Genomic DNA, 24,569 nt, shown 5'->3' with positions numbered 1-24,569 from the left:
TTTCTGCTGAATGATTGACATCTGGACACAATGTAAATATATATATATGTGTGTGTGTATGTTGGAATCTCAAGGGACATGTTTAGCCCAACTGAACTTTTTGCTGTTCTTCTTTGATCTTATCTATTACAGAAATGAATTACCCCTTGTACCTTTTAAGACAGTTTTTGTGGTTTTCTTCCCCCTAAACATCTCTTGAAATGGTGAATGTGCTTGAAAGAGAGGCCGGGGGGGAGGGGGGGGTGGGGGGTGTGCGGTTCGCGGGGCGGGAGGTATGTGGGCGGGGGGAATGTAATGCACACACAGGTGTATTGTTCTAGTGTCATGTAGATTAGATGTATGTAATCACATAAGAAAGACACATTGAGATTCCACAGGTGGTTGCTGAAGAACTGGGAAACATGAGGCTGACACTTGCCTGTGAAATCGTAGTTTGACTCTATCCTGTGCTTTGAATTACCTAGGAAAGGTACTTTGGTGATGCTATATATACATACACATAGATTCAAATTAGATCTACAATGATAATTGTAGATTGGGCATTTTCTTAAAATTGGAGTTTGCCTTTGCAGCTAAACTAGCTTTCCTTTAATGCAGATTTTAAAGTTGAATTCATAGGCTGTGTTTTCTTGCATACAAAAGGGTAAAAACAAATAATTCATGCAAACTGCTATTTACCGTAGAACATGCCTTATCAGTAGGTAGTGAAACATTTTTCAGGACAACAGCATGGATTTCTGCCACATAACACTGCTGGCAGCAGGACTGTTAGACATTATTATTTCAAAAATCATCTTTACTACATTTTAAAAATATTTAACATTTTGCTTTATAGCTGTGCAGTGTGGTAATCCAGGAACAACTGCTAATGGAAAAGTATTTCGTATTGATGGAACTACGTTCTCTAATTCAGTAATTTATTCATGCATGGAAGGATATGTACTTTCTGGATCATCTGTAAGACAATGCACTGCCAATGGAACATGGTCTGGATCCTTGCCAAACTGCACAAGTAAGATGCATCTCTGATAAATATCCTTTGGTTTTCTCTCTTCTGAAAGACAATAAAATATAGAATTTGGATGTAAATAAGTTAAGTCTTCAGCATTTTCTTGCACCATTTCATACATAATTTTGTATATGAAATATTTTTTAAAAATTTAGTGCTATGAGAAGATGAAGAATATGGGGTTTTTAAAGACACAGTATAGTAAAATATATAAACTGCTGTTACAGTTTAAAGGAATTGTGTGGCTACATGATCTACTTACTTTAATTGTTTCCTAGAATATATTTTTAATCTTGTTTATGTTTTATGATATGCCATATTCAGACATTATTCATTTAATCGCTTTTCTTCATCATGAAAACTTGCCGGTGTAATATTCTGGTCTTCCAGAGGGCAGAAAATAAAACCCTTAAAATTCACACTTGAGAATTCTTTTTTATTGCCTCTGAGGTTAAAACTATTGTCCTGCTCTCACATAACAACTTCTGTTTGGCCTCTTCATTAACCTTACACTTGCTTTGGTTACTCAGCTAACAGAAGCTATTTCTGCTTCTCCCACATTCATAATAAGCATTCTGCAACAGTTTCCTTCCAAGCCCATCTGTTCCTGCTTTATTACATGTGCTAGTTCATCTTTCAGTAACAATTACAAAAATTTTACGGTTATGTGACACATGAGACTGCCTATCGGTTGGAGGAAGCATCCTTATCAGAGGTATAGCAAACTGTTGCTTAAATTTTGAGCTAGTACACTAGTTTTCGAAGAGCTGGCTATTTTACACACTTACAGCAACTCAGAGGTGGAAAGTAAGATGAGAAAGAAAACTTCTCCTTGTGTTGTTTTTAAATCTATCTTTAACGGTAAGCATGTGAACAGCTGCTTTTGCAGTCAGCAAACTTAGAAGATGGCCCAATGTTTTTGTTTGTTTATTTTGCAAGTTATAATGAGAATCAGATTAATTGTACCAAACATAAAGGTATTTTGTGATGGTAACTGCATCTATATTTTTTTCCTGTATTTTAGAATATTTAGATAAAGTATATGCTAGAACAGTCTTCTCAAAAAATACTACTCAGGTAGAAACTTGGGATTTTTGCTTAAAACATAGAAAAAGGTCTTTATAGATGAAGTATCCTAATAAAACAGAGAGGCATTGTGAAGATTATATGTAATAGAAAAAATATTCTTGATTTAATTAATATATAAATATTTAAACTTTGTTATACCATAAATCTATTGACATTGCTAACACACAGTTCTCTGTTATGATTACACTTTGGAAAAGTATATCCCCTTATATGTTTATTCCAGTGATAATGTTATTTAGGCATTTTTAGTTTGATGCATAACCCCTGGAGTCGTCAGAATATGAAAAGAGTGATTGAATGAAAAACTCACCAGTAAAGGTGAGTCTGGGAATCTCAGCCTGACTCATTTCTGCTTTTTTGATCATTGCTGACTGCTAAATAATTCCTAAACGGGGGCAGAAGCACTATAGGTGATAAAACTTGTGTCTAAACTGATACAGGTATTAGCAGCAGCTCTAAAATACCCAGAAATGGAGGGGTATTTTACAGCACTGCAGAATGGCTGAGGTTTGTAGTCACCTTTGGAGACTGTCTAGTCCAACCCCTCTGCTTGTGGCAGGATCAGCTAGAGCAGATTGCTCAGAGATATGTCCTGTGTCTCTTTCTACAAACATTTAATTTTGCAGTTCCCTAGCACATCTAAATATAAAATAAAAAAAAAAAAATATTAAACTTAGTCATACTTAGATTGCTATGTTCTCTCTTACGTCAATGTATCAATTTTAAATCACTAATGGACAAAAGTTAATGGACAATATTAGCTAAATAGCTGGTTAACAATCATGAGTTAACAATCCCCTCTCTTTCTCCTGCCAGCTTTATCTCCAAGTCTATAAAATAACCCTGAAGAAGATTATCTATTGTAAGGCAACAATTTACTAATAATGATTTTGAAGTGTATCCAGAGCAGTAGAATTGACAGGGCCAACAGATTTGTTGACAGGACAGGTTTTATTTAACTGTTTTCCTAACTGTTCCTACCATGCTGTTGTGGTTGAACCCCAGTAAGCAGCTAAGCACCACACAGCCACTCTCTCGCTCACTCCCCTCTTGTGAGTTGAGTTAAAGAGAATCTGATACGTGAAGTGAAAGCTGTGCATGCAAGCAAAGGAATAAGGGATTCATCCACTACTTCTCATCGGCAGGCAGATATTTAGTGATCTCCAGTAAAGCAGGGCTCCATCACGTGTAGTGGTTTCTTGGGAAGATAAACACCAAATGTCCCCCCACTTCTGCAGCTTTTATTGTTGAGCATGAGGTTATATAGCATGGAATATCCCTTTTGTCAGTTGGGTTCAGCTGTCCCAACTGTGTCCCCTCCCAACCTCTTGAGCACCCCCAGCCTCCTCACTGGCAGGACAGTGTGAGAAACAGAGAAGGCCCTGGTGCTGTGCAAGCATTGTTTGGCAATAACTGAAACATCCCTATGTTATCATCACTGTTTTCAACACAAATCCACACCATGTGAGCTACTATGAAGAAATTAACTATCCCAGCCAAAACCAGTACACCTGCTCTCCGTTTTTCACTATGACAAGATTTTTCCCACATTTCGTTTATTGCCTGTTCAAGTCGTGGAACTATTGCAGATTTCCAGAACAGCTTAGCCTAGCACTTCTCCCGAGTGGCTTCGCGGGTGACACAAAGTAAACAGCGACCCAGAGTGGATGTCGTGTCTGTTTAAGAAACATGCAGTTTAGAGCTTTTACCTGCCTGATGATCTCACACTTTCTCACTCGCCCTCAGGGTTACATTTGGGGAGTTCTCTACTGTCCTGGGTTCAAAGTCCCGTTGGTTCATGCTGTGCTGCTGCTTGTATGAAACTCAGGTGTTATCAGTCAGCATCATCCCCTTACATTTGTCTCCATACATCTCCTTTTCTAGAATCTTCCCCAATTCCAGGATCTTCTCTCCAGACAGGATCCTCACCTTCTTTCCGGACCTCCAACACCACTCTAAGCAGACACATAACACGTATCAGTAGTATCCTAATTGGTTGTTCTGTCTCATGTCTCTATTAATAGGAAGATTCAGGATATGCCACTTTTGTTTAGCCCAGGTGTTATTAAAATTTACGCCAGACCATACCTATTACAGCTACCAAGTAATGATCTGGTTCTTGCGTATCATTGAAAATGCTATTTTTTAGAGCTAACACTATGAGAAGAGAATAGCATAGATAATCTTACACCCCTTCTCATGCTGGGAGCCCTGGGCAGTGTAGCATCAAACAAGACTCTGACACACATGCAGCATGCTATTTAGACCTTGTTCACAGCAAAGATTCTCCCCTTTCAGTTGTTCAAGCTGTTACAGGATTTTCTTACATGGAAACAACTCTGTTATTTCTACAGTCAAAGAGAAACAGTGTTCTCATGAGAAGTTCTTGCTGCACTGCTAGATAAAACACAAGGACATGCAGCTGGTGTAATTGCTGGTAGTGAGTGGGAGCTGCTTGCTCCTCTGTTGCAATGAGTTGACTGAGGTTGTGCCCTGCCAAGGGATCTGCGCAGCACACTGCAGGTCTTTCACAGATCTATTTTTTTGAAGAATGATAAAGAAAAATATGTAACTTTTTAAGACTGATATCCACTTTTATTTATCACTGCACCAGCTACCTTTAGACTAACCCGAAGAACCCTGTTGTGTGTTTTATAGTCTCTGATGTATTCATAGGCAGTGATTGTGTGGGACAATTCTTTTTTTTTTTCAAGATCTGATACATGCAGCTTAATCAGTATCTGCTCACTCATACTGTGACAAACTGTACATAATATGTAACGTATTATACCATATGATACTATATACTTTGGATTCTCAAGTTCTCTGTGCCACAGTTATTTAGATCGAGGGACCTGGCCAGAATACACTACAAACTTATAATCGTGGTTTTTTTCATTTTGGAAACCAGGATACAGAAAGGGTGCCATTCACGCTGGTCATGCTTTGGCGTTGAGTTAGAAATGGCCAGGATGTGCTTTCTGGCCAGGCGACTGCCTCCCACAATTTTCCAGAAGTAATAACAATGCTGTAGGTGGATTGTCAAGTTTACTATAACATAAAGTGTAAAGCACATGGGTCCTGTATTTTGTATGAGCTAGTTTTTTTTTCCCAGTGTTTGTTTTTTTTCCTGAAAACAACAGCTATTTATCATTGCCACTAGGGTTCTCAAGATTTCTTACTCTGAAAAGTGTTCTAGAAATTAATAGATCAAATTTACTAGATCCGAGAGAAACTTACCTATTTTAACATCATTCTCAGGTTATGATAATATAACTCTATTAACTCCTTATGAATACTTAATCTCATTAGGAGATTAAATTATCTCCTGACACTAGAAGTCACAAGAGGTTTTAAAGCGCTCTCATTCATTGAAGTACTATAGGCCTAATTTAGGCATAAGCCATGGCCCATGTTTGGGGATTGCCTGAACATTCTCATCTGTTTATATATATAGTAACCACATGAGCATTTACAGAGTGGGAGCTTTTTGCAGACATATATCTTAAATTTTCCAGACTGTGTTTCCTTTCAAGATCTACCCATAGAAAAGTAAACTAAGCAATAGATATCTACTTCTTTAATAATGAAACTCTAAACTGATAGGAAAATCTGAAAGTATCAAAGGGTGGAGTAACATATGGATTATTTATTGTGATTTTTTTCTCATTTTATAATCTTGAAAATTTACTCATCATAATTGTACAGTCCATAACTTCTACTGTTGAACAGATGTATTGATGTTCTCCAAATACAACTGTTACACAGCTCCACATGTTATGTTTGGCCGCTAATTCAGATGACATATATGTTTAACTTATCTTGATGGAGATAAGATTTATGATAATTTTTCGTTCTTTTTTCCCAAATAAATTCATACTTTTGCTCTGTTTTTACCCTCACATGTTAATAAATCACATTCAGGTTTTTAAATCTGTTCCTCAACCATTTACTTGCAGTTATCAGTTGTGGAGATCCAGGAGTCCCAGCCAATGGCATGAGATATGGTGACGATTACGTTGTTGGACAAAATGTTACTTATATGTGCCAACCTGGTTATACAATGGAATCAAATAGCTCCTTAATTCGCACTTGTACTAGCAATGGCACATGGAGTGGAGTAATCCCAACATGCAAAGGTACAACATTTATTTTGGTTGTCAGCTATTTCTTCTGTGGCATTTACATCCACTGTTTATTGTAATGAGTCAGCCAAATATTTCCCCAGAAATCAAAATTTACTGTTAGTATGAATACACTGAATTAATATTTTGGCTGCAGGAGCAGCGACTTAATCCTTTGCTTCTTTTCCTTTTTGTGTTTCATACCAGCACAGTATGTTGAACTGTTTTTTTGTAGCTTTATAGAACATTTTATTACTTTGCTGCTAAACCAAATTAGCCAATATGAAATGATGGTTTAGATTTGTTTCTTTGTTTGTTTGTTAAGATTAGCATATCATACCAAAAATGACCTTATTCATGTCCCTGTCTTTACAAAAAGACCACTCACTCAAGCATGTGATGGGACACCTTTGTAATAGTTCTGCATATATACAACTGAAACTTGTCAAAGGCAAATCGTTTTGAATTACCCTACCCATAATATTAAGATTTTTCTCTGATCCCTCCTTCATTAAATGTGCACCTTTGAGCATCACGGTGCTGTATTGACATACTCAGCAAAAAGACTTAATCCCTCTAGCAAATTTGTAATAAACATTTTTCTGCTTTATGTTATATTCTCTACTGTTAAAACTGAAAGAATTAATCTCAAGATCTTCCTTTTATCTGTTTTAGTAATTGCATTCCTGATTTTTCTGTTTTATTGGAATTATTTTTAATGCTCTCTGTTGAAATTTAAACAGCAAAAAACCTGAATGTTACTGAAAGATCCCCTTATCTGTGTCATCAGAACAATTTTCTCTGAGAAACTCGCTTGCTAAACCCTTCTCTCTACAGTAATTTTTCTTACTTTGCCTGATACCGCAGCTGTAGAGAAGCAGCATTACCGTTTTGGTCTTTTCTTTCTGGGTTCACACTAAGTGTATCTGATCTCTATTCTTTTAGAACTTAGTCGTCTGGGTTTGTACTTTTTTCTCATCCATCTTCCTTCTGTTTTGTTTTCAGGAAGTACGGTTACATACCTACTCAGCAGTTCCCATTTTCCTCCCCTAAATTTGTTCATCAAAATAGATTAAATAAATTTCAAATCTCCACCCATTTGCAATTTGCAATTACTTTCCTTGCTATAGTAAACAATTATCTCAGTATCTTAAGAAGTCCAGTTTAATTCTAATTCACCTTTGATAAAGCAAATTTCAGTAATTTATTTTCCCAACACATTCTGAGGATGTCAGACTTTTAGATCCTCTTAACAACTCACATTTTTGGGTTTTTTTTTCCTATTTGTATTCTGCTCTTAGTCAGTCTCAGCTTCAGTTACAAAACTGATTTTAAGAGCAGAAGAATGGCCATACTGCTCCTATTGACCAAGATTCTGTCTGTCTGCAAGAGTGGCTGTACGTGAAGATTATAAGACAGAACAAGTATTTATGGCATGGTCTCCCAGCCTCAAATTGTTATGATCTGCAGGGCACCTAACTGGGAGCAAGAGATATAACTCTGATTTGATTCAAACAGAACCATAGAAAGTAACAGTTAGACTGTCAATTTTGGCTTTGAGTTTTTGAGATTTTCTCATTTTAGGTCATACATGTTTATGGCTTGTATAAACAGTAAATAATAATCGTATGCAGAATCTCTAGTGTTCTCTGAATTTCATTCTACTCCACACAGGTTTGTGTGAGTACACTAGGTAAGTTAATAACTCAAATTTCTTTGACTGTGTAATTAAAAGTAATATATAATATGCAGTAGTGTGTTTGAAATGTGTAACAATTAGTTCTTACTGTCAGGATGAAGTGCCAGGGTCCTCTGGTACCATTTAGTTAAAACAATTAGAAAATAAACTGGGCAGAAAGTGGATGTGTAATTATCGCTGTGCCATGGAAAAAGAAGTTATAAATAATTCTCTGGCTTTGCCTAGTTGAAAAAGGACGCATGTTCATCTGCAACTAAATATTCAAGCATTGTCTTTTCTGCAGACTTGCATTTGTAATATCCTTTCGGCTCTTAAACTGAGAAATGTTGCTGTTCATATTTATGGCTAAATCTCTGACCAAAATATTTAGCGACACATTCTGCCTTGTTGCTGGGTGTTGTTTTGTTTTGCTTTTTTCACCCCAGAATTCTGATATTACACCTATTTTCATGCTACTTTTTCTGTCTCCTTTCCTAATTATTGACCAGTATTTCTTCCTTTATTATTCAGCTCAGCAGTTAAAACGTACAGGTCTTTTTAAAAGGACTAGTCATGAAGTTCTCGGAGAATGCGGACAGACTTTTGCTGATTGGAGTGCTTATTGTGCCTTACTTTTATTAAAGCATCATGAAAGTGTGGCAAAAGCTATCATGTCCTTTCCTGGATTGATTGTTTGCTGTGGTGTTTTAAACTACGAACCACAGCAATAGAAATAGAAAGTATAAAAAATAGGGCCTTAAAATTTAATTTGGTTTACTGATTGGCAAAGGATTATTTGATAATAGTACTACTTTAATCCATCATTCTCAAACAGCTATGAAAAATGCTGCAGAGCATCTTTGCAGTATACATAGTTGAGATTCTCTTACTGAAGAGTGTAATAAGAATGGAGAAATAGTATATGGTGAACCTTCTGCAGATCACATCCAAATATGCAGTACTCCTGAGCTAGTGCTTCTGACTTCTTTTGAGCCTGCAAGATGACAGCTGTCTAAACATAAGTTTAAAGTTTGTTAGTGCAGCATTTTACTTCCTCCATTCTTGTGACCTTTGTGTTCTCATATTTTTTAGTCTTCACCTCTTCTTATTTACCCCAACTGTCTCCACTACATTAAATCACACTAGTTTCATTTGCTTTCTTTCTATTTTGCTAGTAGTTTCTCCCAACTCTTTTTATCTCTTTTTTTTATCCTATCTCTCTTTCTCATTCATTCTAGTAACTTTGTCCTAAATTTCCTCCTTTCTTTTTCTGATTCAGATTTTTTTTTCATTTATCTTCTTTTATACCCTTTTCCTTCAGCTCTTAGCAATTGCTCTTAGCAATTGTCTGTTACTACCCCATTATCCAATGAATAACAATTTTATCTTCATCACTACAGTTATGTCTGTTTGTTTCTACTGTCCTCCTGTGGTGTTTTTCAGTCCTCCTTCCTACAACTGCGTAGAAGATGTTTTTGTTTTTTTTTCATGGGAGTCCTGGAAATGAGGAACTATGCTGAAATACTTCCTGTTGGCCACCTTAGAGGTAGCAACACTGACAGTTTCAAGATTGCAAATCCTTAATTTTTTTCCCTCTGGCTGGAAGCTAGATCCTTTTTGGTGTGGAACTATTAATATAGTAAAAAGTAACCAAACTAGAACTTAGAAACATGCTTTCAAGTCATAGTTTGGAACAATCATCCTGGAATTTCATCCCTGGGCATTGATATCTAGCAACTGTCTAAGCTGGTTAACAGGAAGAAAGTATTTGACTGTCACCACAGTAACTAAAGATAATTGTGCTTTATGTTGACCAAACAAACAAAAAAAATTTTGTAGTGTACTACCAGACATATCTTAAATGTTGTACACTTCATAGTCTCCATACTGATTTTTTTGGTAGTCTTCCTGTTTAGTTTGATGCAGCATCCTGTTTTATTTAAGACACCATCAATCAGCCACTGTCTCCTAAATGGAGGAAACCAGAAGTACTAACTTCAGGAAATGTGGCAAGAATACAGTGAGGAAGATAGCATGTCCTAACTGTATTGTCCTCTAAAAAAGGTGAAATTAGCACATATGGTTCTTCTAGTAATTATGTACACTGGGGATATTTACAGCAGCTGGGCCTAATTATTTTGAATATTATTGCAGCTGTTACCTGCCCAACGCCTCCACAGATCTCTAATGGAAGGTTGGAAGGAACAAACTTGGACTGGGGATTTAGCATTAGCTATGTCTGCTCTCCAGGTTATGAACTTTCTTTTCCTGCTGTTTTGACTTGCGTTGGGAATGGAACATGGAGTGGTGAAGTACCTCAGTGCTTGCGTATGTATTTACTTTATAGTCCTGTATTTCTTTATTCAAATGTAGTGTTCTTTTCCTCTTTAAAATTTTCACTGGCTCTTTTTTTTTTCTTCCCCTCCCGACAGTGGCTGACTTCATTTCAAACCTGGGACAAATACAATCCTTCTATATTTTCCAAAATGGTAACATAATTTTTAGATTAAGAAAGACATAGGAATCTCTGTAAACCCTTTGTGAGCATATAGGAAGCCTTAAACACAAACACAAAACAAATATTACAGACAATGTGTACCAAATGATACAAGGCAATATAAGATTAACAGATGCTCTTGTTTTCAGATCCAGCTCGCTCCATATATAAAAGGGGTCTAGGTCATAGATGACTAATACTCAACCAAACACATGACCATATTCCATTCTGAATAATTATTCAATGTTATAAATTTACCTTGTGTACAGCTTGGTGGAACCATGCTGGGAACTAAATTTCTGATGTCAAGAACTGCTTACATTTTTCTGCTTAATTATTCACATAGTAATTTGAGTAAAGGACTGCTGTTTTTATAAGCTTGGCAATAGATGGCAAAAAATTATATAGGCCTATGCCTGAAAACTCCTAACTACAGATATAACTTGCTGTTAATCAATTAAATTTCTTTGAAGAATGGGACTAGCCTCACAGTCTCAGTGCCACAGCCCTGTCTCTGGTAAAGGCTCTCGGAGTCCTTAGGAAAATATTTCCATTGGGAGTGGGAGCACTCACAGAGCTTCCAGTTTACTGCAACTTTAGTTTATTCTGTAGTCCCCTGTTCCGGTATCAGAGCAAAACTGCCAGGTTTTACTATGGTGGCTGGTTTACATGGTAATCTGTATGGAAGGCAGGTGTTCAGTAGCTATTCAATGATTGGGTAAAGTTGACTGACAACTAAGTGGTGGAGTTTACTTAGTTTTGTAACAAAAGAAATAAATTTACCAACCCCCCGTTTTTTTTCCTTGACAGTGATTGCTACTTTGTTGGTACGTTCAGGAGACGATATCAAACGTCTGTGTTAAAAATCTGCAAGTGTTTCATGTATTTTCAAATTAAGTCTTCTGCAAAAATTTTCTAATTAAAATATAAATCACAATAATGATCTGTCAATCACACAATGAGGTTCACTGTGTGGCACTATCTACAATTCATAAATCTTTTCAGAATTTAGCCTGTAATTCTGCAGACGGTCCAATTCCACTTAAAACTGTGAAATTGTATAAATTTATGGTATGTTACAACTTAAGCCCTTTTTCTTCAGCGATGTGTGTGTGCATGGATTTCCCGTACAGAGTCATCAGTAAGAGGTAGAGGGCAGAAGCATTTCATTTGATCAGGTCCTTTGGAAAGCTTAAGGAATAGGTGACAAAGAGATATTAGAAGTGTGTTTTGAAGGTGGTTGTTTAAGAGATGTAATTTAAATTTTTTTTGTAGAAGAGAAAAAAAGGAGCAGAAAATTCCGCTGTCTGTACAACATGCTTTTTTAGAAATATGTCATTGCACATGTCTGGGTTAGTGTTTTATTTTTTTTGTGTGTATTACAGCATTTTCTGTTTGATATGAAATTAGACTCTACTATATTTGAATTCATGGTGTGACAGGGAATAATATAGTCTGATGGCACAGGGTTTACCATATCTGATTGCATTTCCTGAATCAACTATTCAAAATCCAGCTTCTGACAATAATCAGTACTTTATACTGCAGAAGGCCAGTAAATTTGCTAGCAGTATATTTTCTTAGGTATGTGGTGCTAGAGACAAGGAATCTTTAGGTAGTAGGTATAAAGTCAAAAGATTAATTTAAGAATATGTTCTTAGAATTCAAATTTATCCTGCCTAATAAAAGCTCATTAGTGTTTGACTTTTAGATTGCTGCTATGTTTTTTTGTTAGCTTTACTAACTTTCAACTGTTGTGCTTCCATACATAGTAAATCTTATCTTTAAGTGAAAGATGAGGAAGTAAGAACTGACAGTTCCTAAAACCTGTCTGATAAATCATTTAATCATACAAAAATGTTGAGCACTGAGTAGGTGGCAGAAAGCAGGAGAGGACGGGAGATTGATATGAAGGTTTGGTACACTCTCTTGATTGCTCTCTATAGGAGGATTTGCAGGTTGATGTGGTTTTGGGGCAGAGGTGAATTGTGGAAATTTGGGCCTTAATGAAGTATGTTGTGTAACTTTGAGTGTCAACTTCAAGCTACTGATGAAGACCACTATGTAAGGATTTTGAACAGCTAGCAAAACTGAAGCAGAATAAAGATGGGATATCTAGCCTCTGAATTCCTATTATATGTTTCTGTATTTTTCGACCTCTGTTTAATAAAATAAATATAAAATTCTGAGTAACTGCTTGCCTGAGTTCAAGTAAGTGTCATTTTTGTGCATTTTAATAAAAAACACATTCCATTTCTATCATGTCTTTTCTCACAGCAAAGTTTTGTGGTGACCCTGGAGTACCTGCTCAAGGGAAAAGAGAAGGCAAAAGCTTCATTTATCAGTCAGAAGTCTCTTTCAGCTGCAATCCTCCTTTTATTTTGGTTGGATCCAGCACCAGGATTTGCCAGGCAGATGGCACGTGGAGTGGTGGATCTCCTCGATGTATAGGTAAGGTTACACTCATATTATTGAAATTTCTTGAAATGTTTATTATTCTCCTTTTCCTGCTAAGTCAATCTGGGAGTTTTCAGCTATTTTGAATTATCCTGGTGTTATTCTGTACTAAGAATAAAGTCACTTAATTTTTGTTTCTCTCATTGGCCTATTTCATGTTGTTGAACTCAATTTTGTGATACATTCGTGTATTTCATTAAAATACTGTAATTTGTTTTGGTTTTAATTTATTGCAATTTTTTTTTAAGAACCTACTCGCACAGCATGTGAAAATCCAGGAGTCCCAAGGCACGGATCACAAAACAACACATTTGGCTATCAGGTGGAGTATATTATTTTTTACTAACTGGCATATTAAAAATATTTATACTACCTCGATGTCTAGAAACTTCTGAGTAGAGGTCTGGAAAACGCTCACGCATTGTAAGAGCTGGTTGGTGGAGTGTTGCTGTGTTTCCTTATTTCTAGCTGTTGGATTACATTGAACTTGTGTCCTATTAGCAATGCGCTATGTGAAACACTGGTGATCGAGTTTGTTTGGTTTCACCTTGAAGGAGTTCAGTATCTCCCCGCCAATATTTAAGTGTTCTCTATTGTTTATCAAGTAAGCTTTTTCTCCTTGAAAGTGTGTATACTGTGTGCCAAACTGCTAGTGTAGACACACTGTAAAAACCAGTGGATTTTTTTTTTTTTCCTGAGAGCAATTCTTTTACTACATTTGGAAATGATCTCACCACAAATTAATCACAGAGTTATGGAGGCTGGCAGGCACCTGTGGAGAGCTTCTAGTCCAACCACCATTCTCAAAGGACGATCAACTAGAGCAGGTTGATCAGGTATACGTCCACGTGGTTTTGAATATTTTCAGATACGGAAACTCCACAGCCTCTCTGGGCAACCTGTTCCAAGTTGATCATCCTTACAGTGAAAATGCTTTTTCTTATTTTTAAACAGTTTGCTAAGTTTCCATTTGTGCCTATTTCCTCTTGTCCTGTCACTGGGCACCACTGAAAAAAAGTCTGTTTCTACTGCCTTTCCTGGCCCCAGTAAGTTTTGATATGTACTGACAAGATTCCTGTTAAGCTTTTTCTTTTGCAGGCTGAACAAGCCCAGCTTTCAGCCACTACTTGTATTCCAGATGCTCTAGTCTCTTAATCACCTTTGTGGCCATCACTGGACTCAATGCAGTATGTCCCTGTCTCTCTTGCACTGGTGAGCCCAGCACTGGACCCAGCACCCACTTGTGTCTCACCAGTGCTGAGCAAAAGGGAAGAATCACCTTCCTCAACCTGCTGGCAACGCTCTGCCTGATAAGACCAGGAGGCTGTTGGCCGCCTTTTTTACAAGGGTGTGTTGTGGCAAATGGTGTTTGCATATGTTTGTTAGAAACAGAATTGTGAAATTGAAAATGCTTCTGAATCTCTGATTTTCTGAATCACACGAAACAGTGATGTCAGTGAGACGTTTTCATGGGTGAATGGTGTACAGATGCAAAAATATATGCTACAATTTGCTTTGAATCTGATAAGGCAGCTGCCAACAGAGTCTAAACTATCATGCTGCATCTGTGTTTGGTGTCAGGGCTGAAAGCTCCAGACGTGTGAAGAGGACTAGGCGGAAAAGTAAGCTAGCAGCTCCCCAGTTGGATGCGGTGCCTGTCTAGTAGCAGGAGTTAAATAAAAACCTGAAGATTGCCAGAAATGCAAGAAAGGGCAGATTGAAATTTGAACAGATTTACAATATTAAATTAGTTTTTAAAAGCAAATGTAGCTAAATACTTTTTAAAGTTTCATGACAAAAAGTTTCTTTGGTTTGTCATTTTGGTGGCCTTTACACAGTATTCCTTCTGCTTAGTGATTGTTTTAGCAATCTTTGGGTTTTCAGATTGTGTTAGATCATGATCATCTGTGAGTGGTAATGTAATTGTCTCAGTTTTCTCCAGGGAACGGAGTGCTGTTTTGTGACAGTATCAAACATGCAGGGGTAGTCCTTGGGCTAACTTCCTTTGAGTACAATGTAATCCTAGAGAGCAACTCTTTATTCAGCTGTGTAAGAAATGAATCTACGATTTTATTGTCACAGTTTCTCTGGCATATTAATGAGCTTTCTATCACTGAAGAAGCTAATGCAGACTTTCTCATTTGTGGTGTAGTAGTTGTAGTTGTGAATGAAAGCATCACTCACAGCTAGCATGAAACTGTCAAAATAACAGGCAAAATGTCAACTGATAAATAATTTCTAAAAGATGTGTAGCTGCTGGGAGAATTTACAACCTTGTTCCCACAGTTGTAAGGTCAGTGCATAGCAGATTTAAACTGCACGAGTTATAGTCTCCTTACCTAGGCAGCAACTTACCCTCACACTCACATAGTGAATTTGGTTTTATACAGTAATTAAATATCTGCATATATTTTCTGGTTACTCTAAATATGATTGCTTAGTTAATACAGAACAGGCTGGGAATACCACTTGTACAGATGAAGATGAGTTTAGCTCCTTATTGTGTGGAAACCACAGTCAAAATGATTTGCTCTAGAGAAGTTACTGTCTGCTAATCCTGGAAAAAAGTATTACATTACTGTATATTCAATAATGTTATGACTCTTTTAAACCACAAATATACTATAAACAAATTTATATGATGCTATAATTAACTTTGTGTATGAATGAATAATAATGACATTTGCTTCCATCCATAGCAGAAAGGTAAAAAATAATTCTCAGTTATACCAAAATACTAAAGATGAGATGGCTTTGATTTTCTTTTGTCTGGTGAATCTGTTGGCTACCATTTTAAACAACAGACCAAAAGAGCTTATGCAAAATTAAGCAAAATGTTTTGCAGTTGGCAAACATATAACAAGGAGTTGTTACTGCTGAAGATATTTTTCTGACTCTAACCCAGAATAGGTTGTTTTTTTTTTTCTCATTAGGGGGTTTGGGGGTTTTGTTTCTTTGTTGTGGGTTTTTTTTGTGTTGGTTTTTTTTTTTTTTTTTTTTTTTTAACTCTCTTAAATATATCGCATTTAAACTAATATTAATAGGGTCACTTAAGTGACTTAGTTGTTAAGTTTTAAATTTATGTGTCTCTCATTAAAAAAACAAGCTGTAGGCTGACAGTAGTATTCAAGTCTTCATATGTGGAGTCCTGTTTTAAGTGCTTTTCAACAAATGACAGTACCTCCTCTTTTACTTGACTATATCACTGACTGTTACCTGCTTTTCACAACACAAATGTTGAGTCATGGGCTTCCACAGCACTGGTTTTTTGTTCTTCTTGTATCCCCTACTCTTGATTATCTGTTTTCCTGTCTCATTGACTGTATTGAAAGTTCAGGCATATACAACATAATTCCAGGCTTGACTGAAAGGCATATCAAAACCTGACCTCCTGGAACCTACGCTAACAAAAGCACAAATATCACCACCTCATATTTGAATGGTGTTTCAACTGTTATATAGGAGCTTTGTAACAACGAGGTAACAGAATTTTGCATGGATTTTATTGTTCAGTGTTGAATTCAGCAGGCAGAAGCAGATCAATTCTTGTGCTTTCAGATAATGTCAAAATACAAGTTAGTGCTACTTGGATATCAGGCATGGCATGTAAATGAGAAGCATGACCTGCTTTGATTGTTATGGATATGTACTTCTAGGATGTTTACCTTTCACCTGAGTATTTTTGATTTGTCAGATCTACCTTAGCAGTGTGTTACAATGAAGACAAAATATCTTTAGAACTTAGTGAATGCTGACTTCATCTGTAATGTGGAAAATAAATTGCTCTTCGGAAAGAAACTGTAGTTTTGAAATATGTCTTCAGATATATTGCTAGTAACATAGAAAATTGCTTATAGCACTTTTGCCATAAGCTGTTGTAACACAAGATACTACCGAATTGAAGAAACAGTTTAGAATTGCTTAGACCGATAAGTCATACACATAAGATTTATTACTTCTCATACTTTTCCAACATATATTTTTGTAGAAATTCAGCTATTTTCCCCTACATTAAAGCCTGAAGGGAGCCAGGCAGAATTTAGAATGGAAAATAGCCACATTACAGTAGTAGTAGCCCTGTGTTAGCTCTTGGATTCTATTTTATGAAATGCCATATGAAACTTGATCTGCAGATGCGGAGCAACCTTGCATGTAATCTCCTTCTGTGAGTGTAATGCTTATAAAAACTTTAGTGTTGATTGAATTGTAGGATGAAATTCCAAGAGAAATGTTGTACTACCACAGTATAGCTGACTCCGTTAGCATCGTCATGGCATCAGTGAAAATATAATTTAAGCCTTATCAGATACTACATAATTTTCCTGGTTCCTTCTGCTTCTCAGGATTCTGAGGTCTGTGACTTCAGCATGGTGTCAGTGGGGGATATCAGAATCTGGAGTGCTTAACTGGCAGGGATGTGATTTTGACTTTTTTTTTTTTTCCTTCTTTTTATTAGTCTTTGTCATTCTTGATTCAGCTGGGGTTATTTATAAGGTTTCTAACCCACTTTTACACCACACGCTGCAGCTCCACATTACACATCAATTTACAAGATGCACTTCACATGTTGTTCTTTTTTACCCCTGAAACCTGATTCTGTCCAGGTCTACATTTATTTATGTGACAATGAGTGAGCTGTTCGCAGCAACGGGGTTTCCAGTGCCAAGCCTGTGTCACATTTGTTATACCACACCTGTAGTCTTGTTCATGGTATCCTGTGTCTCTATTTCTCAAGGCCTTTGCTGTCTTTCCAGTACCAGGTCTGTATTTCTCTATACCACATCACATTAGTGTTAAATAGCTCATTCTGCACATAATAGCTTCTTGTTACTTCTATAGATATAAAGCTGTGATTGTACAAAGATAAAGGCAGGCATAAAAATTAGTCATAGCCACCTGATCACAAGAAAATTTGGTGTTACAGTTAAACCAAGTTTAAAAAGAAGCAACCAAGACAACAAACAAAAAAAAACACCACACAAAAAATCCCCCCTCTGGGCACCTCGAGACAGTTTTGGACAAAGGAAACCTGGCAAGCTTCTGTGTAGCGAGAGGTCTTGCAAACTCAATAGCCTGTTACTAGTAGTGGCAATACTGTATTACTGGTCTGCCAAACTACAGATACAGAAAAGACTTAATGAGTTGTGTTTTCATTCACTTAAAATATGATGCTAAAAGATAGCAAAGAGAAATAGCCAACGTTCCCTTAGCCTCTCAGTCCTTTGGCATGAATTGGTGGGTATGGAGAAGCTTGTTAGAGTATCTTCATATTCTTTGGTAAACTGAAGTCTGAAAAAAATTTATTGTAGAGGAACTCATGAAAGTTAGAAGTATCTTCTGTTCTTACAACGAATATAAGAAATAATAAGGATAATAATTTATTATTATTTTCATAATTATTATACATTATTTTGGTGAAAAAAACGTGTCTAGAGTCTATCCTATTCATTATAAACAGATGTTGGTTGATATTTATGCCTTTTCTTCTGAAATTGCTATTTCTCATGTTAGAGAATAGTAAATATAAGGTCTTTGGTTCTTAGCAAAAGGGAAAGTTAGTGATGTTGATTTTAGGAACATCCAAACCATGACTGCCAGTGTGGCAAAAGCAGCTGTGGAACAGAGATGATCGAGTGGTATACAAGGAAATCTTTCTTTTTCAGGACTGGATGCAAACACCGTTGCACATAGAACAGTTCCTCCCTAAAACCAGAGCTCACGGCGATCAGCGGTGCTGGGGCCGTCGCCCAGCCCGCCCAGCCCTCCCCGCCGGCGCGGCGGTCCCGGCCGTTCCACCGCCCGCCCTCCCGACCGGCGCCGCTGCCGCGGGGGGCCGAGCCCGCGGCGGGCGGTGTCGTAGCGCCACCTGCTGCCCCTGGCCTGGCAGCACCGCACAGCACACCTCCCGCCAGTCGCTTCTAAATCACTTTTCGTTTTCTTGTTTTTAACAATTACTTATTGCTTGTCAGGTGGTTTTTGGTTGGTTGGTTGGTTTTTTAGGAGCGGGGAGCCTCATTCCTGTATTCATTACCTTGAGCAGCATGGCAGCACTTCTAAAAACATCTTCATCACTTGGAACACTGTTGTGTTTTTTATGCTACTTTTGGGGCTTATATGTATAAAGGTTGTGTTTCCCTAGCAATGATAATACAGGCAACATTTTTTTTTTTTATTTTTTTTTTTAGGAAATAAGGAAAGCCATTTCAGTACTAGTTGTTGTTTTAGATAGGATAAGTTGGCATTGCAACAACTCATTGCAATATCTACAATGGTTTGGTTTGAGATTTTTCTGTTTGCTGTGGGATTTATTTATTTATTTATTTATTCTTAAGTTGTGGAATGTTAGCAGCTCAACCTTTCTACTCACTTGGTGACTTGAGCCTGCTCCTTATCTCACTGATACATTTCTAATACTGAAGAACTTGTTAGATGTTTAGGCAGACATGCTTCAGTGAAGCCATAAGGTAGGCAGAGCTGCAGTGAAGATCATGCCAGTGGAAAAAATTTCTATGCATTTCCTGCTCTTCAGGTGAACAATTTTCCTTCAATCTATCTGTCTAGCAGAAGACTCAGTTCATAGAAAACTGACCCGAACTAATGAATACGCAGCTAAAGAAGAGAGAGAAGTTACAGAAAATTGAAAAAACACACCTGCTTCACTTTTTTCATTGTTATCCATTGAGTCCTGTAGGTCTAAAGACTTCATGAACATGATTCTCCAGCCCTTTCAGCTCACAAAGTATGGCCTTTCCGTTCAGGACATTCTTAATGAGTAGAATTACAATATACTGAATTTTACTTAGTTACAGTTTAGAATTAGATATCTGAGCATAAGTAGCCAATTAACCTCATTACCTCATTGACTTCCATGATGTCCAGCTACTCCACCTTACAAAACAATTGTATTATTTCTAAAATACTTTTTTTCAGAAAGATCATACAGTCAACTTTGAAAGAATGAAGTGAAAATAAAATTAGTTTCCTATTCAGATGCATATTAAAAAACTACATTTAACAGTTAACTGAGGTTTGGTTTTGGTTGGATTTTTTTTTTTTCCTGTGAAGAATGGTGAAAGGGTCCTGGTTTTGAAGACAATGTGGAACATTTTCTTCCTGGTAGCTAAAGATTAAATAGGGCAGATGTTCTTTCCATAGTTGTGAATGGAGATGACTTCGATAGAGGCAGATTACAGAGATGAACAAATCTTTTGTATGACTAATACTTGTAATATATTGATTGTGGTAGTTTTAACTAAGTTCTTTATCACACAAAAAAGTACTTCTATTTCTATAATTTCTAAAACTTTTAGTGTTTTCCCACTTTATGCTTAATCGTGAAAGTGATTTAGTATATTTTCTTCAAAATCTTTTAAAAGTAATTACATAGTCCAGTGAGCACAATAAAGAGCAAAAAAAAAGGGGAGATGAGTTTTAAATCACATATGGTGTTGATGAGCTGCTATCTGTAGTTCATGTATTATTATTAAATTTCATTCTAATGAGAAGCTTGAGTTGAAATGGAATAGTACTATAAAGTTTCAAATGAATATGTGTAGCAATGAAATGCTGTTTCCAGGACTGAATTATTGTGAAAGAGTCCACATTTTACCTTTGAACATCAATTTCAATCAAGTGTTCTACATTTAAACAAAATTATGAAACTAAAAAAAACCAAACCAACCCAACAAAAAAGAACCATAAATACGCTGTCACGTACAGTTCAAAGTTTTCAACTTCTTCTTTTAAACATAAGTTCATAACTATATTAATACAGGTCACTGCAGAACAGTAGACGTGATCTTTGCACCTTAATATTTGAGTTAACCACTCACAGCATGTAATAAACTACTCTCTGAATGATATACTTGTAATTTAATTTCCCCACTTTTGATGGAAATGGAGAATTATTTGCACTTTCATCAATGTCTCCATGACTGGACATGCTGAACAAGTTATTCTATGTTACGTTTGTGCAGAAACTATTATTGACTAAAGAATTCTGTTTTCCTTTTTATGCAATACATACCCATAATAAGAATAATAGTTAAAAACTAATCTCAATGAATTGCTATTGTAAATTGTAATGTACTTGTGTTCCAGTTTCTATTATCCGCATTGTATAAAGAATGATTCGTTTTTACCTCTTGTCACCAAAAAACAAAATTAAAATAATATAGGAACATTTTAATTTCTGAAGCATAAGACAGTGCTCTTGACCAGGCCTTGCATGTTCTAATGAAATATTTCTCATTATAATTTCTGAATTCATCCAGCATTCCACAAAGAGGGGTCTAGTTCAGCAAGGGTGCAGCAGAATCTACTACCTGTTCAGCTCTGCAGCTTCTCTGGTTTGCTGAAAGATTGCCGAACTGACTTCTCCTTGGTCCAGAGCTAGGAAGCCACAGTAAGCGTGGTTTCCAAACTCACAGTGCCTCAACTGTTCCAGGCCCAAAGCATCATACCAGAGAGACCACAGAAGATGAGGTTTCAATTCTCTTCCATGGAGGATTTCAGTTTGAGGGAAAAATAATTTTAACAAGAACGAACCAATTTTTTTTATTTCATATCAAAATGCTCTGTGAAATTAATTTACTTTCTACAGAAAAAGCATCACAATTTATCAAGTCTGTGTTATGTGAAGGAGTATGCTATCTAATTTGGAAAAAAAAAAACCCAGCTGATTATTTCCTCATAACAATATTATTGTGTTTTCTACTTTTCAAGGTGGGAAATGTTGTTCAATTTCAGTGTAAAAAGGGACACCTTCTCCATGGTTCAACAACAAGAACTTGCCTTCCTGATCTTACATGGAGTGGAATCCAACCAGAATGTATACGTAAGTAAATTATAGATTTTGATCTATCAAATTTTACCTAGGCTTTTTAGTTACAGAACATTTTTATAAAGCTAAATTAATTTATTTAGTTTTATTAACCTAATACAAATTTGCATTACTAGCTTACAGCAGCTAGAAATGTGATTTTATGAGTGAATTTTTCTACAACAACCTATAGAATTAAAAAAAAAAAACAAGAACCAAAAAACCAAAACAAAACCAAGACAAAATAATAACAGACATCTATTGATCCAGAAAGATGCTGAAAACACTAAGTTTTTATCTAAAAGGATGTAACCCTTCCAATGAATAGAGGAAGCGTCGAGAACAGGAAATATAGGAAAGCCCTGCACAACCCAAACTTGTACTGGAGCAAATAGTTACAATCAGCTCTAGTAAAGAGTTTGAGCTGTTTGTTTCCCAGCTATATTCTAAAATACCTCAGGGTATTTTAAGAAGGGGGAAAAAAATGTTTGTCATTGGAAATTTTTGAATTTGGAAAGGAGAGAATCTTCTTACCTGGGTACAGGAAATATCATTCTGTTACTTATATCTTTTACACTTCAGTAAATAGTTATAATTTATAACTGTATAACAGTATAACAACATGGTTAATCTTTCTATTTTTTCAACTAGTCAGCTGTATTTTTCTGGTAATAGTCTCACTTATAAAGTCTGACCTTATGGAATAACTTCAGTGTATGGAGAGCATATCCACATAAGAGAATGGCATTAGTGTTTCATCTGGCACTAGCATTCCCCCTAAGCAAACAGCAAATCAGTAGCTCACATGAGCACTGCTCTTAGAGGTATGCTGTTTTTGAGATAACACAAGACTCTCAGATTCTGGTGTTGTTAAAGATATAACACACTTTGCCTGTAATTAAGAATGGTAATTAATTTTTCTGTCTCATGTTTAAAACTTGCCTCACCTACAATTTCTCCTTGACCTTTCATAGTGTTTTCCAAATGACCCATTTATTTGCTGTTATTTAATGCTACACAGATATCATAAGTCATATAAGTCACAAGCTATGATTCCTTATAACTATTGTAAGATGTGTCTTGTTTACGATTGCACATGGATACAATTAATTTTGGTTGAGCAGGTGCGTTTAAGTTGGTTCTTGGTCCCTTGAAATTAAAAAGGTCCATTTCCAAGAGTATATTTACAGACACAGGACAGTAATTTATAGACTATGTAGTAATTTTTAATGTGAATTAAAAATATAATAATATGTTGTTTTTATTGATGCTTTTTTCTTTGTTAGTTATCTGTCAGAATAGGTATAGATTATTTTTTCAGAAATATTTTCACCATTTTGACTGAAGGATATTTTGTCTTTTCTCTGTAGCTCACAGCTGTAAACAACCAGAAACACCAACTCATGCTAATGTTGCAGGAATGGACCTTCCCTCACTTGGTTATACATTGATTTATACTTGTCAGCCAGGCTTCTTCCTGGCGGGAGGATCAGAGCATAGAGCCTGTAGGTCTGATGGCACATGGTCTGGGAAAGTTCCAGTTTGTGAAGGTAGGCTCTTCTGTTATCTACCACGTCTCTCACCTATCATATTTCAGCGATTTTATTTACTTGCAGTCTAATAAGATAAGGCAGAATGCCAAGGAGAACTAAGAGGGATACCATCTAAGAGAGTAACTCTCATCCTTTGCCAGCTGTTTTGTGGGACATATGGTTTCAGGTACTTGTCTTTCATTTACATGCTCAGAGGTGTCAATTCCAGATATAATTCTAGAGGCCAAATAATTGGGTAACACCTGCTTTTAGATTTCTGACTGTCAGATGTGAATTACATTCTCATAAGCTCAGTGGAGTAAGAATCTTGATGTTTTGCACATACTTACTAAACTTAGATGAGGATAAATCTATTTACAGAGATTGTATCAGTTGCAAGGTAGCTATCACAATTGCAATGCTACTATGATATAGTTATCATGGAAACATGGTGGGATGACTTGCACAACTGTACTGCTGCAATGGATGCCTATAAACTCTTCAGAAGGAATAGTAAAGGAAGGAGAAGCAGTGGGGTAGCACTGTTTGTTAGGGAGTGTTTTGACAGTCTAGAGCTTGATGATGGTGATGATAGGTTTGAGTGTTTATGGGTAAGAATCAGGAGAAGGGCCAACAATTGTAGATACCATGATCGGAGTCAACCCAACCAAGATGAAGAAGAAGCAGACAAATATTCTATAAGCAGCTGGGAGAAGTCTCACAATCACTAGCCCTTGTTTTCCTGTGGGCCTTCAACTTACCAGATATCTGCTGGAAATACAATACAGTGGAAACAGTCTAGGAGGTTCCTGGAGTCTGTGAAAGATAACTTCCTGACACAGTCAATGAGTGAGCCAACTGGGGAAGATGCCCTGCTGGACCTGTTGTTTGTGAACAGAGGGAATTCAAGACTTTGGCCTGTTTAGGAGACTGGTTGACAGAGTGACTACAGGCCTGTCAGCCTGACCTCTGAGGAAGGGAAGGTCATGGAGCAGATCATCTTGAGTGCCATCACACGTCACCTACAGGACAACCAGGTGATCAGACCCAGTCAACATGGGTTTATGAGAGGCAGGTCCTACTTGACTGACCAGATGTCCTTCTATGACAAGGTGACCCACTTAGCGGACGAGGGAAAGGCTGTGAATATTGTTCACCTGGACTTCAGTAAAGCCTTTGACACTGTCTCCCACAGCATTCCCTGGAGAAACTGGCTTCTTACGGCTTGGACGGGCATACTCTTCACTGGGTAAAGAAACTGACTGGCTGGCCAGGCCCAAAGAGTGGTGGTGAATGTAGTTCAATTCAGTTGGTGGCCAGTCTCAAGTGATGTTCCCCAGGGCTCAATATTGAGGCCAGGTC

The 24,569-nt window shown here is 36.8% G+C and overlaps 1 protein-coding gene across 3 annotated transcripts in view; it reads left to right on the top strand.

The window, feature by feature from the left end:
* The window catches only part of CSMD3 (CUB and Sushi multiple domains 3), a 697,991-nt gene that overhangs the window by 656,237 nt on the left and 17,185 nt on the right, over positions 1-24,569 (top strand). For all 3 annotated transcript variants that reach the window (XM_086465685.1, XM_086465684.1, XM_086465682.1), the window contains 7 exons: positions 836-1,012; positions 6,058-6,237; positions 10,055-10,228; positions 12,675-12,848; positions 13,103-13,176; positions 21,579-21,690; positions 23,046-23,225. In XM_086465685.1, the coding sequence (XP_086321811.1) occupies positions 836-1,012; positions 6,058-6,237; positions 10,055-10,228; positions 12,675-12,848; positions 13,103-13,176; positions 21,579-21,690; positions 23,046-23,225 (1,071 nt within the window). The remainder of the gene's footprint in view (positions 1-835; positions 1,013-6,057; positions 6,238-10,054; positions 10,229-12,674; positions 12,849-13,102; positions 13,177-21,578; positions 21,691-23,045; positions 23,226-24,569) is intronic.

Source organism: Leptosomus discolor, chromosome 5 (genome assembly GCF_034619465.1).
Source record: "Leptosomus discolor isolate bLepDis1 chromosome 5, bLepDis1.hap2, whole genome shotgun sequence".
NCBI classification, from domain to species: Eukaryota; Metazoa; Chordata; class Aves; order Leptosomiformes; family Leptosomidae; genus Leptosomus; species Leptosomus discolor.
The sequence above is the reverse complement of the archived record's forward strand: the minus strand, read 5'-3'. Positions and strand labels throughout refer to the sequence as shown.